The 16732-nt window shown below is 45.0% G+C and overlaps 1 protein-coding gene across 1 annotated transcript; it reads left to right on the plus strand.

Moving 5' to 3' along the window:
* Positions 1–741: 741 nt before the first annotated feature.
* Positions 742–16400, plus strand: Zfp92 (ZFP92 zinc finger protein). Its single transcript, XM_034484768.2, has 5 exons — positions 742–848; positions 9498–9563; positions 9863–9989; positions 10902–11003; positions 11321–16400. Exons 2-5 carry the CDS (start codon positions 9531–9533, stop codon positions 12448–12450), a joined length of 1392 nt encoding a protein of 463 aa, XP_034340659.1. The 5' UTR covers positions 742–848; positions 9498–9530; the 3' UTR covers positions 12451–16400.
* Positions 16401–16732: the final 332 nt, after the last annotated feature.

Raw genomic sequence — 16732 nt, forward strand, 5'->3', positions numbered from 1 at the left:
AGCACCAATAATATGGTTGACTTTCTGTTTTCTTTCTGTTTTACTCTTATTCATACTGACTTTTCTTGGGAGATCTCATAACTTTCCAGAAAGAAATGTAGAACTCCAGCCCTTGGGTTTGCATATTAGTTCTACCATGTGAGTGGGGATACATGGGAAAATGGTAACCCTGATGCCTACCCTGGGGGTTTTGGTGGGGGTGGGGAGGCTGGCTTACTGATCACATGGAGTAACCTGAGAAAAAGAACTTGTGATCAGTAAGTCACCACCAGTTCTTGCACTTTCTCTTTTCTCTCCTTCTCTACCTTGCCATCTCCTAGGTCCCTATGCTCCCTTTCTGATCCTTGCCCTTCTTGCTCACAGGAACTATCCTTTATTAGGAGACCATGGCCTGGCCACTTGTTCACTTGATGCTAGAGAAATACATGGATGGATAAATACATGGATGGATGGATGGATGGATGGATGGATGGATGGAATGCTCAGTGGTCTGATTCATGGGAGGTGCTTCATCAATGATGTGGAGTCAACAGGGGCCTCTCTTGTTGCTTCAGGACTGCCATATGGTGACCACTGCAATCAGACTGCTTCAGAGCAGCCCACACAGAAAATGGAAGTGTCCAGAGTGCGTGGGGAACAAGACCAGGCGCCAAAGTGGGGAGGGAGTGGGCTAAGCCACCCTCCTGCAGCGCCGCGCATGCTCCGTGTCCCCCCCTTTGCGCCCCATTCCCACGCTGCTGCCGTCGCCCCCGCCCCAGCCACGCCTGCTCGCAAACCCGGCTCCTCCGCAGCAGCAAAAGACCTGACCTAGGGTCAGCTACTACGCAGGACGAACCTCCTGAACAGAGGTGAGGTCGATAGCTGTCTGAGAGCTCAGAACCTCCCTGGAGAGCTTCTTGGAGGCAGCATCCTTGGCTTCGGGTGCAGAGAGGAAGCCAAAGCTGCCTAGCGTGCAGGTAGACAGGCAGGCGGGAGAAAGGAAGCATTGGCTTATCTCAGCAGGAGTGCTGAAGGGAGGACACAGGTGGCCAGAGGATGGAAGGAGGAGCTGTGGTGGCGACTTTGGGGAAGCCCTGGGCAATGGGACGGTGGTGAAAGAGCTGGGCAGGATCTTTCAGGGATTCCCTTTTCTAGCGCCAGGGGAAGAGGAGCTGGGCTGAGCTGGGAGCTGGAGAGGCTAGGGGGAGGGGAACTGAAGCCTTGTTTTTGTATTTCTCTCCTGATTTTCAGAGCTGGGACTGACACAAGAGCATTACACAGCTGATCTACCCAGTAATATAGATTTTATATCTCTGGGTGGGGGGAAGTCTGGACAAGCTCCAATTATGAGGACCTGGCACTGTTACCCAGGGGCACCTGGCAAACAACCCACAGGCACAAGCCCTGAGAGCCCCCAGACTGGGACAGGCAGTCAAAATCATGAACCTGTGGCTCTCAGGAGTAGAGAGTTGTGCCTTTCCACTGTGTGTGTTGACCAGTGTCCACTGTGCTTCCCCCATTCCAGGGAAGAGCATAAAGCTTAGCCAAGCCAATGCCTAGGAAGGTAAGGCAGAGGTGATGGTGTGAAAGCAGGTGAGAGAGTGAATAGAGCTGAGCTGAACAGCAAATTGTGTCTAGTGCTTCCCTGCAGTACTACTTATGACTAGTTCCATCTAACAAGGATCTGTCAAGAACGATTATGAACCAGGTTGTTACAGACTTGTCTGAGATCTACCAAAGGAGATGGCAAAAATCCTCACCTCTATGGTTGGAGTTCTAGAGACAGCAAGACCAGTTTAAAATAGTAACTGCATGGGTTGAATGAAAGATAGTAAGAGCTGATAAAAGGAGGCCCAGTTGCAAATGTAGGTGCTGGGACTAGAAAATTTCTGCCCAAACTTGAAGGTGATAAAAGAATAAGGAACATGCTTTAGTTTTGGAGGAATATTCTAGGCAGAAAGAATAGCTGGTCCAAAGGCCCTGAGGCAAGCATGCCCTGACTCATGACTGCAGCCGAGGGAGGAACTGGCAAATGGGCTGTGTGGTTTACTCTGAGTGACAGTCTTGGTTAAGACTGTGGGCAGAAAAGGTCAAGATCTGACCCACCTGCTCAGAGGATCCCTCAGCAAACATCCATGGTTGGTGGCCCTCTAATGGCCCCTTTATCCTAGAACTAAGCCTGGGACCAGTAGTTACAAGAAGCTCCCTCAGGGTTTTGGCAGGCAAGGCTCCTTAGCTGTCCCTCTCTGGCCATTCTAGCAGGTGGGAGTAGGGCAGGTGAGTAGAGCAGCAGGCAGGGCTGAAAGATGTAGTTCGGTCTAGAGCTGTTGGACCCCAAGGAAAGTTCTACCCTAAATAACTTAGATATCCCTCCTTCTGGATTAAAAGGCCAAAATTCCCCCTTGTGATGTGACTAAAGAGGATTCTGGGTGTTTTCCTTGCTGTTTATTTGGTGGGTTTCTAGTTTCTAGTTTTTTTTGTTTTTTTTTTTAATCTGGGGAAAGTACCCCACCTTGTGGTAGCATGTAGGATGGGTCTCTGATCACTACAGGTCCTTTTCTCTGCCAGGCTTACTCTGCTTGCAGTAGACAGCCCTCTCCTTCTCACCCTCCTCCTTTCTTGGTCCATGCAAGCAGGGCTCGGGGAAGCCACTGCTGGCCGGTGGTCAAGACCCTTAGCAGGACCAAAGCCTAGGGGAAGGTGTTGCTGAATTTACAGGATGATTTTCTGTTGACTAGGTGCTTGCCCTGAGACCCAAGCCTTCCTGGTATTTCTCAGGCAGGCCGAACTTTATATGGGAACAAAGCTGAGCTCCAGGCTTATTTTGTGTTCTGGAGGTCCCCAGCAGTAGCCAGTTCAATGGGAAGATGTTCTTCAGTTCTACCAAGCGTCTTCAGATTCAAACACACACACACACACACACACACAAAATGACAGCACACCACCCAAAAGACTGGAGCTACCTAGGAGTTACCTGGGATCTTCATGAGGACAGGGTTTGCTGTGTCTTTGCAAGAGCTGGAATCATGACTGAGTTTTAGGGAGTAGGTCTCAAGAACTGCTGTGTGTCGCCCTTGTGTGACACTTCCAATAAGTCTATCCTTCTACAGGTACAATCCTGAACATGGACCTGGCTCTAGAGCAACATAACACCAAATATGAGGGATAAGCTGCCACTTGCTTCTGACTTCTCTGATATGGATAGTGTCATTGTGGTGCCTTTATAGTAGTGAACAAGTACATTTATGTTATTTTTGTTTGGTATATCTGTGAAAGAGAATGCAACAGGATGCATACAAGATCAGAGGACAATTTTGGGAAGTCAGTTTCACCTACCATCTTGTTGAAGGTGGAATCTCTCTTGTCTCTGCTGAGCTGCATACTCAAGGCTAGGCTGACCCAACACTCTATCAGACAATTCTTCGGTCTCTATCTTCCATCTTACCTTATGAGCTCTGAGATTACAGAGTTACATCATCATATGTTTGGTTTGTTTAAAATGTGGGTTCCAGGAATCAAATCCAGGTTGTCACACTTGCATGGCTAGTGATTTTACCTGCTGAGTCGTCTCCTTGGGTCATGTTGTTTTGTTTTAAAAAAACAATCATTTTAATCCAAAACACTTGTAAATTTGGGTCATCTCCTCCACATCTTTTAAGTGTTGCAGAGTGTCCATAATGAAATGAAAATGTAGCCTGTGGGCATCCAAGTAATCGAAAGAACTCCTCTCCTTCCTTATTTGTATGTGTATACATTTTCGTTGAGTTTGAATGCATGTCTATGCAGGGAGGCCAGAAATCCTATCTTTCTACATTTTGTTTACTATAACCATATATCTTAGATATTGTCTTTTTTCTTGTTTTTTTTTTTTTTTTTTTTTTTTTTTTTTTTTTGGTTTTTCAAGACAGGGTTTCTCTGTGTAGTCCTGGCTGTCCTGGAACTCACTCTGTAGACCAGGCTGGCCTCGAACTCAGAAATCCACCTGCCTCTGCCTCCCAAGTGCTGGGATTAAAGGCATGTGCCACCACCACCCGGCCGTCAATGTGGGTCTTAATTGCTCTCTACCTCAGATCCTCCTACTAGCTAAGTAAGCACTGAGCCATCTCCCCTGACTCCTTTCCCTCCTTTAAAAAAAATAATAAAGCAAGAGCCATTTAAAATAAAGGACACAATTTGCAGGGCTGAAGAGGTGGCTCTAAGGTTAAATGCACTTGTTGCCCTTCCAGATGACCCGAATTAAATTTCCAGCACCTACATGGCAGGTCAACAACCATCTGTAACTGCAATTCCAGGAAATACAGTACCTACTTCTGGTTTCTGTGGGCACCAGGAATGCACTAATGCATAGCCATGAGTGCAGGCAAAACACCCGTACACACAAAATAATAACATAATTGTTTTAATTAAAGGCACAATTTTAAAGGACATTATTCAGTGACATTCAGTGCTTTCACTGTACTGCTCAGGCTTCATATCTAGTTTAGAGCATTTTCATTGCCCCATGAGAAAAACCCTGAATCCACTAAGTTTATTTTTTATATCTAGTCTCTCAGCCCAGCTTTCTGGCTATCAATTTGTCTCTTTTGGACTCATTATGCTTTATAAAGATTTGGGGATTGGTGACATTGTGGTAAATTAAAGGCAGCAAGAATTCTAATTGCTCAGTGAATGAGAGAAAACAGCCATGTGGGGCTACATGGAGGGGACATTTAGGGACCAGGAACTGTTAAGATACCTTGTGATAACAGGAATTGGGTCAGTTCCCTGTGGGTTGGCTATTAGGAGCCCCCCAGTTTTCTGGGATCTAATCCCTGACTGAGAATCTGATTGGAAGCAGACAGGAGTATTTAGTGGCCCAAGAGACTGGGACCTTAATATAGGACACAGCAAGAATGGGGGTTTGGCAAACTGCCTACAAAAGACAAAGATCTACAACTAAAAGCTAGGTCAAAGCAGCTCTTATGAAACGTCATGTCACATCATATAAATGGAATCCTACAATATGTGGCCTTTTGTGTCCAGGTCTGACATTTTTAACTTAGCAAAATGTCCTCAGGGTTCATCCATGTTATAGCATAACATCAAATTTTCCTTCCTTCTTATGGCCAAATAATACTCCACTGTTTATATATAGCACATTTTGTTTATCTGTTTGTTTCTTGATAGATGTTTAAACTGTTTCTGCCTTTTGGATAGTGTGACTGCTATGAATGTGGGTATATAGGTTTTTATGTAGATGCCTGTTTTGTGCTTGTTTTTAAAATTATTTTGAGTTTGTATTCAGGAGTGAATTGCCTGGTCATGTAGTAACTGTATTTAACTCATTGAGTAATCATCTAAATGGACTTGTTTTGCTTGTGTTGGGAGAGAGTAGGGATTTTGTGTATGTGTGTTTCTATATGTGAGGACAAACATGCATGGCAGTGAACAGGTACATGTGTATACATACATGTGGAGGCTAGTAGACATTAAGTGTCCACATCAACCACTCTCCACTTCATACATGGAAAGACAGTTTCTCACTCGAACCTACAGCTGGTCAGTTGGGTAGTTACTTACACTAAGTAGTTAGTGTAGCTACTTAGCTTGCTCCAAGGATCCCTTGTCTGTTTCCTGTGTGCCTGGATTACAGATGGGACACCATACCTACTTACATAGGTACTATAAATCCAGTCTTTAGTCTTGACACTTGAAATATCTCCCCATGGTGTGTGTGTGTGTGTGTGTGTGTGTGTGTGTGTGTGTTCTTGTGTGTTCAGGCACACATGTCCACATGCATGTGAAGGCCAGAAGACCACCTCAGATGTCATTCCTCAGGAGCCGTCCACTTTGGGTTTGTTTGTTTGTTTGTTTGTTTGTTTTGAGACATCTCTCATTTAGCTCACCTGGAATTACAAAATGTGCCATCAGGCCAAGCTTTTTTATTTTAAATTTTATTTATTTTGCATATATGAATGTTTTGCATGCATTTATGTACTGTGTGAATGCCTGGTGCCCTCAGAGGCCAAAAGATGATGCCAGCTCTCCTGGATCTGGAGGTACAGATGGTTGTAAGCCAACATGTGGGTGCTGGAAACTAACCTTGGGTTCTCTGGAAGAGCATTGTTTTCTTAACATTTGACCCATCTCTCTAGTCCTAGGCCTAGCTTTTTACGTGAGTTTTAGATATCAAACTCACATCTAAGCATATTCTCCTGCTTAGAAGACAAATATATTACTGATGAATCATTTTCCAGCCCTATGCAAATGGTTTCTATAGTTTTTTCTTTGCTTTTTATCATTGTTATTTAGCTTCCTATTACAATAATAAAATGCTCGATGCAACCAGGTTATACAGAGAAAAGGTTTGCTTTGGCTCACGGGTTTGGATCTTTCAGCTTGCCAATTGGCCATGGCTTTGGGATTGTGGCAAAGTACATCAATATGATACAGCAAAATCACTCTCAGTATCACAAAGAAGAAAGAAGAGACCAGGATCCTTCTATCGACTTTGAGAGCACACTGACAATGGCATAGAGACTTCTAGGACACAGAATGAACAGGGAGATTCTAAGCCTGGAGCTCAGCTTTGCTCCCATATAAAGTTGGGCCTGCCTGAGGCATGTCAGGGAGGCTTGGGTCTCAGGACAAGTACCTAGGAAACAGAAAATCATCCTGTAAATCCAGCAACAATTTCCCCTATGTTCCATTAACACTTGGGCTCATTCATCTTCATTGTCAAGTGGACTGGATTTGGAATCACCTAACAGATTTTGGGGTATGTCTGTGAGAATATTTCCAAAGAGACTTAACTAAGGAGGGAGGACTCACCCTAAATTAAAGTGGCATTATCTCATAGGCTGGAGTACTGAAGTGGATAAAAAGGGAGAAAGGAGCTAGAAAGATGATTCAGCACTTGAGTGCTTCCTCTTTGTTCAGAGGACCCAAGGTCAGTTCCTAGCACCCAGATCTAGTACTTCCCAACCGCCTGTAACACCAGCTTCATGAATCCAAAGTCCCTTACATCTGTAGGCAACTGCACTCAGGTACACATTCCCTCACATAAACACACACACACAATTACACAATTTAAATTCTAAAATTTATATTTTTAAATGAAAAAAGAGAAACAGAACTCAGCACTAGAATTCATCTGTCTCTGTGCCTTGTCTCCTGGGTGTGGACATAAGTAACTAACTGCCTTATACACCTGCCACTGTGCCTTCCCCTCTGTGATGGACAGACAGTATATACCCTCAAGTTGTGGGTGAAAATAGACTCTTAAGTTGCATTCATCAGCTATTTTGTCACAGCAATGAAAAGAGCAACAATGTCCCATTCTTTGTTGTTGTTGGTTCATAGCTATTTTAAACTTAACATACCATTTTCTCAACTGTTTCAATATACAAATTTGTTTAAAAGAATATTTTTCCTCTGTGCCTCAGTGCTGTTATACACCCAACACATGAACATTAGTTAGTCCTCCTGGCCCATCCTCTGGTAGCCACCTCAGTCTCAGACTCGGCTGGTTGCCTTGTGAAAAAACGTAGTTGGATTAGCCCATTTGCACCTCTGACTTCATGATCCTCTTAACACTGGACATTGAGCCTAAAGGCTCAACTCTGTTCAAAAGCTACCTTAGCTTGCAGTTAGAGGGCCGTGGCCAGAGTACTTCTCTGCTCATCCTGGGAGCATATTTGTCCCAGCCTCTGCTCCACATTTAACTTATGATTAAAATTTTGATGCCCTGGTCTCCTCTAATCTTTCACTTAATGATTCTACCATCTGTCCCACCTTAAAAGGTCAGTCTTTTAACAATACATCCTTTTTTAGTTTTAGTACTCTCTCTGTCTCTCTCTGTCTCTCTCTGTCTCTCTCTGTCTATCTCTGTCTCTGTCTCTGTCTCTCTCTCTGTCTCTCTGTCTCTCTGTCTCTCTCTCTCTCTCTCTCTGTGTGTGTGTGTGTGTGTGTGTGTGTGTGTGTGTGTGTGTGTGTGTAAAATGTAGGTATGTGCTTAAGAATATAGGTGTCTGGCTGGAGAGATGGTTCAGAGGGTAAAAGGTTCTGAGTTCAATTCCCAGCAATCACACAGTGGCTCACAATTATCTATAGTGAGATCTGGTGCCTCTTCTGGCCTGGACGAATACATGCAATACTGGACACTATGCATAACAAATATTTTTAAGAATATTCATGTCTATAAAGACCAGAAGCATATGATCCCCCAGAGCTGGAGTTATAGATGCATGTGAGACCCCTGATACGGGTACTAGGCATTGAACTCAAGTCCTCTGGAAGAGCAGCAAATGCTGCAAACCATTGAGTTATCTCTCTATTCCTTTAAATGATCTTTTTTTTGTCTGATTCATAGAAACTGCATCAGAAACATGACTTTATAATTGTTCAGTGTTGACTTACAGGGCAACTTAAATGCTGGGTAAATGTGTTTCCTAGACTCCATCTTCTCTTTTTCTCCTGTGGTCCTATCATTGCCAAAGAAACAAGCTGTAGTCACCCGCCAGGGCATAATGAAAACTCTTTTGACCCATTACCTTTCTGGGCTTCCTCCTGGTTTCTCTGCTGTTCTACTCAGGACTTTCATGTTGTCAGTCTCAAGTCTATTAGAACAGCATTCTTGAAGCAAATGATTCTAACTAGCTTCTACATTAATTGAAGTTCAGAAGTCTGAGGCTAAGTTAACTTTGTCTACTTTGTCAAGCCTTTGGCATAAGAACCAACTCCTTGCAGTCCTCACTTAGTCTCATTGCTTATGTCCATTGTCTCAGTTCTTACCAACAAGGAACACTAGAGGGAGAGGCATGTGTCCTGGGCATTTTATTGCCTGTGTTCCCTTGCAACCACGTGGCCACTCTCAGTCTGACATCACATCTTCAGAGAGACCCTATCCATCTCCTATAGATCCCACTTCACTGTGCTTTTTTCTGCTCACTAGCAACTCTCACTTTCTGCAGCTGGAGGTTATGTGTCTATGTTTGGCTTTTTAAAAAAAAAACATGGACCTAGATACTAGAGAAAGAGGAACCATAAATGGAACATCCATGAGTACCTAGAAAGCACCTTGGAGGGATGAATAGCATGAAGGACAGAAGAAAGAAATTAAGAAAAGAAGGAAGTGAGAGGGGTTGGAGGGATGACTCATCAGTTTAGGACACTTTGTTGCAGTGGCTCCATCAAGTTGTAAGGAATGTGGTGATCAGTGGCCTAGGTGAAACTTCCAGAGGTTGCAGGAACTGAGCCTATGGCATCTGGAGAAGAGGTTGACCTCTCTCATTCACACACACACTGCAGCCTTGCCTTGCCTTGCCTTGCCTTGCCTTGCCTTGCCTTGCCTTGCCTTGCCTTGCCTTGCCTTGCCTTGCCTTGCCTTGCCTTGCCTTGCCTTGCCTTGCCTTGCCTTGCCTTGCTACTATTTGGCAAGAAAAATAAACCAGGTTTTGAAGCAAGCTGGGGTTGGCTTTGAAGCAGCCAGAGGCTGCACCTCCAGGCCAGCCTGATCTTACTCTTTACATGTCTCTCAGCCTTTCAGCTGTGCTGTGGTTGGAGCCCTGACTATGGCGGCCATTCTTCTGAGGGCAAAGCCCAAGGTAAGTGGTTAGCCTGTCCCTCACTGTCCCAGAATTTGCCCTGAGCAGTTTCCAAGTGCTTCTGCTTCATGGATCTTAGACCTCTCATTCCAGGAGAGAGCTTTGTTGATCCCACCCCCAGTGCAGCATGCTGCTTTCCTGAGTTTCCTTTGCTAGGTTTTCTTTTTTCTGTCTGCTCCTCTTTCCTGAGACAGGACGCTTGCTGCTGAGTCTCCTGGGACAGGGATTCCATGTTTCATTGTTTGCATCTAGGATTAACCTGGAATTTAATTTCCTACCACATAAATGACTTGTTTTAGGTGACAGTATCTTTTGAAGATGTGTCTGTGTACTTTACAAAGACAGAATGGAAGCTTCTGGATCTCACACAGAGGAACCTCTACAAGCAGGTGATGCTGGAGAACTACAGCCATTTGGTGTCAGTGGGTAAGGGACTCCAGTTCTGAATTGTCTTGCTTGTCGATTGATTGCTATGAACCAAGAATAAGTACATTTCTTTATCTGACCTATACCTTGTAGGTCAACTGTGCTGTTAAAAATAAAGTGTTCTTCAATATCTTGGACTTTTAAATGCTGAGGATATAATCAATAACAACCTGCTAGACCAATTTTCCACACAAAATTATAGATTCCCAAAACATTTTTCTATTGAGAAACACACAGAAATTACACTGGAATATTAATTTGCAGCATTTTTGACTCATTTTTACAGCAGATATACTTGATATTCAACCTGCTTTATAGAAGTTAACATCTTCCACTTACACACTCTAAGGCCAGGCAGTGTACTTGATTTCCAACCCTGGAGAAAACCAGTCAGGAGCTGGGCCAACTTCTTTCCAGCTGCTTCAACACTCTTCATTCTCCTGTCTTTGTGCACCTGCAAGAGGCTTTCCATCTTGCCAATTCCAGACAAAACCAACATTCATTTGGCTGTATGGATGAACACTGTCTAAGGTTGGGCCGTACTATTTGCTGCCATCTTCCTAGCTGAAATGGTTCCCTGACTGCCTTTGGGCTGGGTAGGGATTTGTGAGAATGAGCACTCTTCCATTTTTCTGACTCTACAGACCACTCCTTGGGAAACTGGTTCATTCACTGGGTTCTCTCTGACTATCAAGAGCAAGTTGTGGACACATCTTCCTAGAAGATTTCAGGAATTCTCACTTGAGTTTAGTGGAGAAATGTGCTAGCTCCAAGCACATGACTAGGGGTGATCTTTCTCAGGTATACTGTCTGGGGAATTATTTGCACTCTGAAGACACAGGCTAAGCTCTGTTCAAAAATCATTCTACCCTTAGCTAGAAAAGTGCTGATTTTCTTCATTTCTTTGAATAGGATTTGTTTTCTCCAAGCCTAACCTGGTTTCCCAGCTGGAGCGAGGGAAGAAGCCCTGGATTAGGGATGGTGGAATGGAGAGTGCAGCAGGATCCTGTGCTGGTGAGGCACCCACAGCTAATTTAATAGTGTTAGGGATAAAAAGGGCTGGCCTAAGGAAGGTGATGCGGACTGAAACTTTGGGTGAGAAGTCCTGTTTAGTGAGGGTGTCAGTCTTCCCAATGCTCCCCTCCCATGCTGTGACTAGGTGGAAAACACCTATCTGCTTTGGTGTTATCAGTTCTGCCCACTTTCCAGCACACCCTCTTTCTGCAATCCCTTATGCCTGCTTACTCCCCAGTTCCCTGATGGGAAGATGAAAAGAGGGGAAATGCTCCACAGAAGCCCAAGGAAGTGACACTGTGGCTCTGTCCTTACAGGGAATAGAATAAAGAGCAAGACTCTGACTTCAAAGCCAAAACTTTTTGGAAGAGGTCTCCTCAGAGACACCTTGGGATCCTCATTGCAGAGATGTCCTCGCGATTTCAGGCCAAATCCCATTGTAAGGTACCAACACTCCAGAATAGCGGATAAGCGGTATCTGTGTCAGCAATGCGGAAAATCCTTCAGCCGCAGATTCAATCTCATCAAGCACCGGATCATCCACAGCGGTGAGAAACCGTTTGAGTGCAGCGAGTGTGGGAAGCTGTTCAGGCGCAGATTGGCGCTGCTGGAGCATCAGCGCATCCACAGCAGCAACAAGCCCTATGAATGTGGAGAGTGTGGCAAAACCTTCATGCACAGCTCCAATCTCGTCAAGCACCAGATCATCCACAGCAGTGAGATGCCCTTCACGTGCCGTGTGTGCGGGAAGGTGTTCAGAAGCAGCTTCATGCTGCTTGAGCATGCGCGCACCCACAGCGGAGAGTGGCCCTACATCTGCCAGGAGTGTGGAAAGGCCTTCAAGGGCATCTCGCACCTCATCCACCACCAGCGCAGCCACCGCGGTGACAGGCCCTTCGCGTGCTGTGAGTGTGGCAAGGCCTTCCGAGGCCTCTTGGGGCTCAGCCAACACCAGCGGGTCCACAGCAGCGAGAAGCCCTATGAGTGTAGTGAATGCGGCCGGGCCTTTAGTCGCCGAGCCAACCTCTTCAAGCACAAGGTGGTGGTGCATGGCAGGGTGCGGCTCCAGCACTGTACTCGAGGGAAGGGCTTCCCGAGTGGCTGCAAGCTCCTGGAGCATTGGCAGGGCCTCCATAAGCAGCGGCCTCAGGAGGCTGGAGAAGGTAGCTCAGCGGAGCCTCAGCCCATCGACACCAATGAGAAGCCCCAAGTGTGTGAGCACTGCGGCCAGGTCTTCGACAACAAGTTGCTGTTGTGTCGCCACTTGCACATCCATGACAACGAAGATGACAAGAAACAGAAGCCTGTTACTTCGAGCACCTCAACTTTAGAGGATGAGTCAACGCTCAGCCAATATCTGGAAACCCAGCCCACAGAAGAAAGCGACAGTGAAAGCAGCGTAGTTTTTGTGTATGCTGAGAAGCCCCAGGGCCCATCCTCACCTTGAGGCCAGAAACAATGGCAGGATGGTCCCTTCCCCAGTGTGAAACAGAGAAGCAATTCAGAATGACAGAGTGCCCCTTTCCAGTGTAGTCTTCTCTGCTCCTTCCCTGATGGGTCGAAAAAGGAAAGCTCCCTCCCTAGTCCTTGATGATACAATTGACACCTAGAGAATGTACATACAGGAAGGCTCCTCAAGTTGCCTAGGCAGGGTTCTCCTATGTGTGCTTGGGTGTTTGAGTAGGGTCTCCAAGTGAGCAGATTTGTATTATACAGACTTGGTCTTTCCCATCTACATGAGAATTGCCTGATGTGGTTAGGAGGGAAGTGGGTATGTCCAGTCAACTTTCCCTTGCTTGATGTGGGGTGGTTCTCTCCCCTTAAGAGTTGTGTTTCTAGGGAAAATATACTAAAGGCACTTTATTCCATTAAAAGTTTATAAATTGAAGGGTCTCTAAAATTGACTTGATGCTTTCCAGGAAAGCACAGGGCACCTGCTGGCCTGTGTGTGAAAGCTTGGACCCTATATGTGTGCCCCCTGCCGCTGCTTGGAGCATCTGTGCCAAACCTGGCATCTTGCAGAGAGGTTAAAGCCCAGAGACCTGAAGGTCCCTATTTTGGGAAAGGAGCCCCTTTCCTCTAGTGCCTCATAGGAGAAGGGTCTATATAAGACATGGCCTCTTTGTGCCACTCCTACCCATGGTCCCAATACCTACAGTTTCTCTGCTAATCCCTTTCATGGAACCCATTGTATGCTGATGACAGGTTAGGAATTTGCACTTAGAAGACCCATGAAATGAGTCTGGCCAAACAATTATCTTTCAGATAAATGACATTTCTTAGATTAAAATTGCCATTATTTTAATATGCTTTTATTTGCAGGTAACAGTTGGAAAATGGAGATCTTTTTTATATGAGAGTATTGGGGAATTGATCCTTTATGAAAATTCCTCAGGCAGAGGGTGTAGCTCAGAGGTGGAGTATATGCCTAGCAGACCACAGGCCCTGTGTTCCATCCCTGGCCCCTGCCCAAGCTCAGACAGGAGAAAGGGGCCTTCCCATGACTGGTGAGTATGGTGGCAAGTCTGGCCCTCCAAGTGATGATATAATACCACACACACACACACACACACACACACACACACACACACACACACACTTCTCGTAAGCCTGGTTGACTTTACTTAGAACTAAGGGGAAGGTGTTTCATAAGAAAATCAGTAGCAGTTCTATTCTGCTTGTGCTATCTCCAGAAACCCAGTAGATCTGTCCCTTGGTATATTCAGCTCAGCATCCTGGGCAGCAAGCTACTTTTCAGTCCTCTCATATCCAAGTGGGGAGAAAGATTTTGTCACAAAAGCTGCCTGAGGGCAGGTGGGTGGTACAGGTGAAGTGGAGGCTGCCCTTGGGCACTCCAAGGAAGAGTTATGGCACCTTCCCTGCCAGGTTAGTGAAATTCAAAGACAATTGCCTCTGCCAAGAGAGTATGGGAAGAACTGGAAACCTGGGATGCTGGTTGGGGCCCTGATCACAGAATAACTTCAGATATTCTTACACACACACACACACACACACACACACACATTTTATGTATATAAAATGCTTTGTGTAAAGTTCTAGTTTGTAGCTTGCTCTTATCTCCGTGACCTCCAATCTTGTCCTGTGATTGCTTTTTCCTGTGCTGAGCCTTGTGTTTTCACTCCGAGTCCCATGCTGGGCACTAGTGAACAAGCCTTGCTCTCTTAGTGTGCTGGACTTGAGCTATGTAGTGGTTGGCGTCAATGGCTCCTGGAGGCAGTCCAAAGTCTTATCTTCATGTCCTCCAGTCTTGTCCTGTGATTGCTTCCTTGATTTCCCACTAGAGAAAGAAATACTAAGAACAGTGTCTTTTAAGTTCCTGGTGAATTAATTGCTCAGACAATTTCTGCTAGGGTTGGCACAGATACAGGAAACAAGGCCTCATCCAGTGCAGGTGCCCACAGTGAGAGGTCTGTGCAGACTGTCATGTGTTCTTAAATATTTGTTTCCATGGCTGTAGGAAGGGAATGCATGATACCTATCCTCCAAGCCTGTCACCAGCTTCTATACCCAAAGATAAGTCTCCATAAAAAGGGTCATGTGTAGTCATTTTCAGGGAGAGATGTAGAACTCCAGGGTCCCAAGTGGTTGCTACATACATAGCAACACTATGTATGTAGCAACTGTATGTCTCAGTTTTCTACTTTAGTTCCTGTTCCTAGATGTTTTCAGCAAGGTGATTAGGAGTAGTAAGTTCTCTCAGGTATGGTAATCAGGTATGTAAAATAAACAGAACAGGTTTCTCCTGGAATAAAGTCAGAGTAACCAGAGGGACGCGTGTGCTTTTCCTTGTTTTGTGCCTGAAAATTGTGCTCCAGCCCTTGTGCTAGATGGGGAATGGGGCTAATCGTTCATTTGTGTGTCTTGAGGGGCAACTAGATTATAAACACTTAAACTATCAAAAGCTCCTGCTGTTTTCTAGTCCCTCCTCTTCCTGTCCTCCCTCCATATTTACCTTTAGACCATTTGTCTTTTAAGACTTTGGGTGCTTTTTGGGTGCTGTGTGAATACCCTGGCATTGTCTCCAGGAAACTGACAGATGGTCCTTTCTGAATTTATCATGAGGTGAAAGTTTTCAACATTTTTGTTGGTTGAAAAAAAAAAGACAGCTACTTGGAAAGGGCTTCCCCTGTGTGGAGAGGAACTGTTCCCAAGATTAAAGTAACAGACAGATAGTGGGTTCAAAGTCAGAAGCAAAAGTCAACTCTGAGCCTAGAGTGATGCTAGGATTATTGGAAAGGGGTTTTTGCCATGTAGGAGGGCCTGCCTTAGTCTGCCCAGGGTGCAGGCTTTGCACAGGGCCCCATACTACAACTATGGGACCAGGCCTGCAGGTTCCTAAACAGAAAGCTCCATCAAGAGGAACCACTATGCCTGTCTTCTGTTTCTGTTTTTTTGGTTTTGATTGTTTTGTTTTGTGCTACCAAGTTTCAAGCAGCATTAGAAGCACCTACCCTTACAGCTTTCCAAACAGGAAGTAGAATATAGGGACTTCAGGTTTGGGGGGGTGAGGGCATTGCTGAAAAGTGCCTTGGTTGGGAGTGAGAAGGATATAGTATATTGGGGAACCCTGGAATACACACAGGTTTTTCTAGAACAAGAGTCTCTGGGCCATTGTTTTGTGAAACAACAGATAAATTGGGTCTCATGAAAACATGAAGCCAGCTGGGTTTTCTTTGGAGGGTGGTGTTATTTTAAGCCTGTATAACTCAGGCTGGCCTTTGACTCTTAATTCTCCTGCCTCTACCTCCTAAGTGCTAGAATTACAGGGTTGGGCCATCATGCCTGGGTTCTGAAGATTCTTATGTTCTAATGTTGAAAGTAACACCAGTTCAAGCCCTTGCACATTTATGAGAGAAACAGTGCCCCCTTTTGTGTTCAGTAGGACTAAGCCTGATCCCTCTCCACCACCTAGGAATGATGAGAACAGAAATGAAGGACTACTGTGCATTTGGAGGCTAGTGATGCATTAACATTCTTTGACATATTGATGGAGATATAGGTTATACAGTTTAAAGTGTACAACTGTGGATGAGTTATGATAGGTGCCTGTACCCTTAAAACCATCCCCCACTGTCAAGTCAATGAAAATTCAGCATCTTAGCCAATAACTCCTCCTTTCTTCTCCTCTCTATCCCATCCTTGCAACTACTGCTTTCTATCACTAGTGATTAATTTCTGTGTAAATGGACTTCCACAATGTGTGTCTGGCTTCTCAGTGCCATTTTTAGATGTTTCCAGGTGTTTGTGTGTATATCCACACTTCATATTTATCCCAGTGTATAAATGTCCTCCAATACCTGTTGATGCCTGTTAATTAATATTTACATTCTCTCCAGTTTCAGTCAAATAAAGCTGCTATGAGTATTTGTATGCACATTCCAGCATGAACGTGTTTTTATTTCCCTTGAGTATGTAGCTAGGAGTGGGATAGCTGGTTCGTATGGCGACACATTGTTTAACTTGGGAAAGAACTGCTTAAACTTATTCAAAGTGGTTGTATTATATCTGCAATAGCTGTTATATGAGAGTTCCAGTTTCCTCCACCCTCACCAACACTAGTCTGTCTTAGTGTAGCCATCCTAGTGTATGGAAAGTTTAGCTCTTTGTGCTTTTGATTTGCATTTCCTTCATGACCATCTTTGCATGAACTTGTTGGTCATTCACATTTCCTTTGAGAAACATGCTGATCTCTTGCCCATTTCAATTGA

Source organism: Arvicanthis niloticus, chromosome X (genome assembly GCF_011762505.2).
Source record: "Arvicanthis niloticus isolate mArvNil1 chromosome X, mArvNil1.pat.X, whole genome shotgun sequence".
NCBI classification, from domain to species: Eukaryota; Metazoa; Chordata; class Mammalia; order Rodentia; family Muridae; genus Arvicanthis; species Arvicanthis niloticus.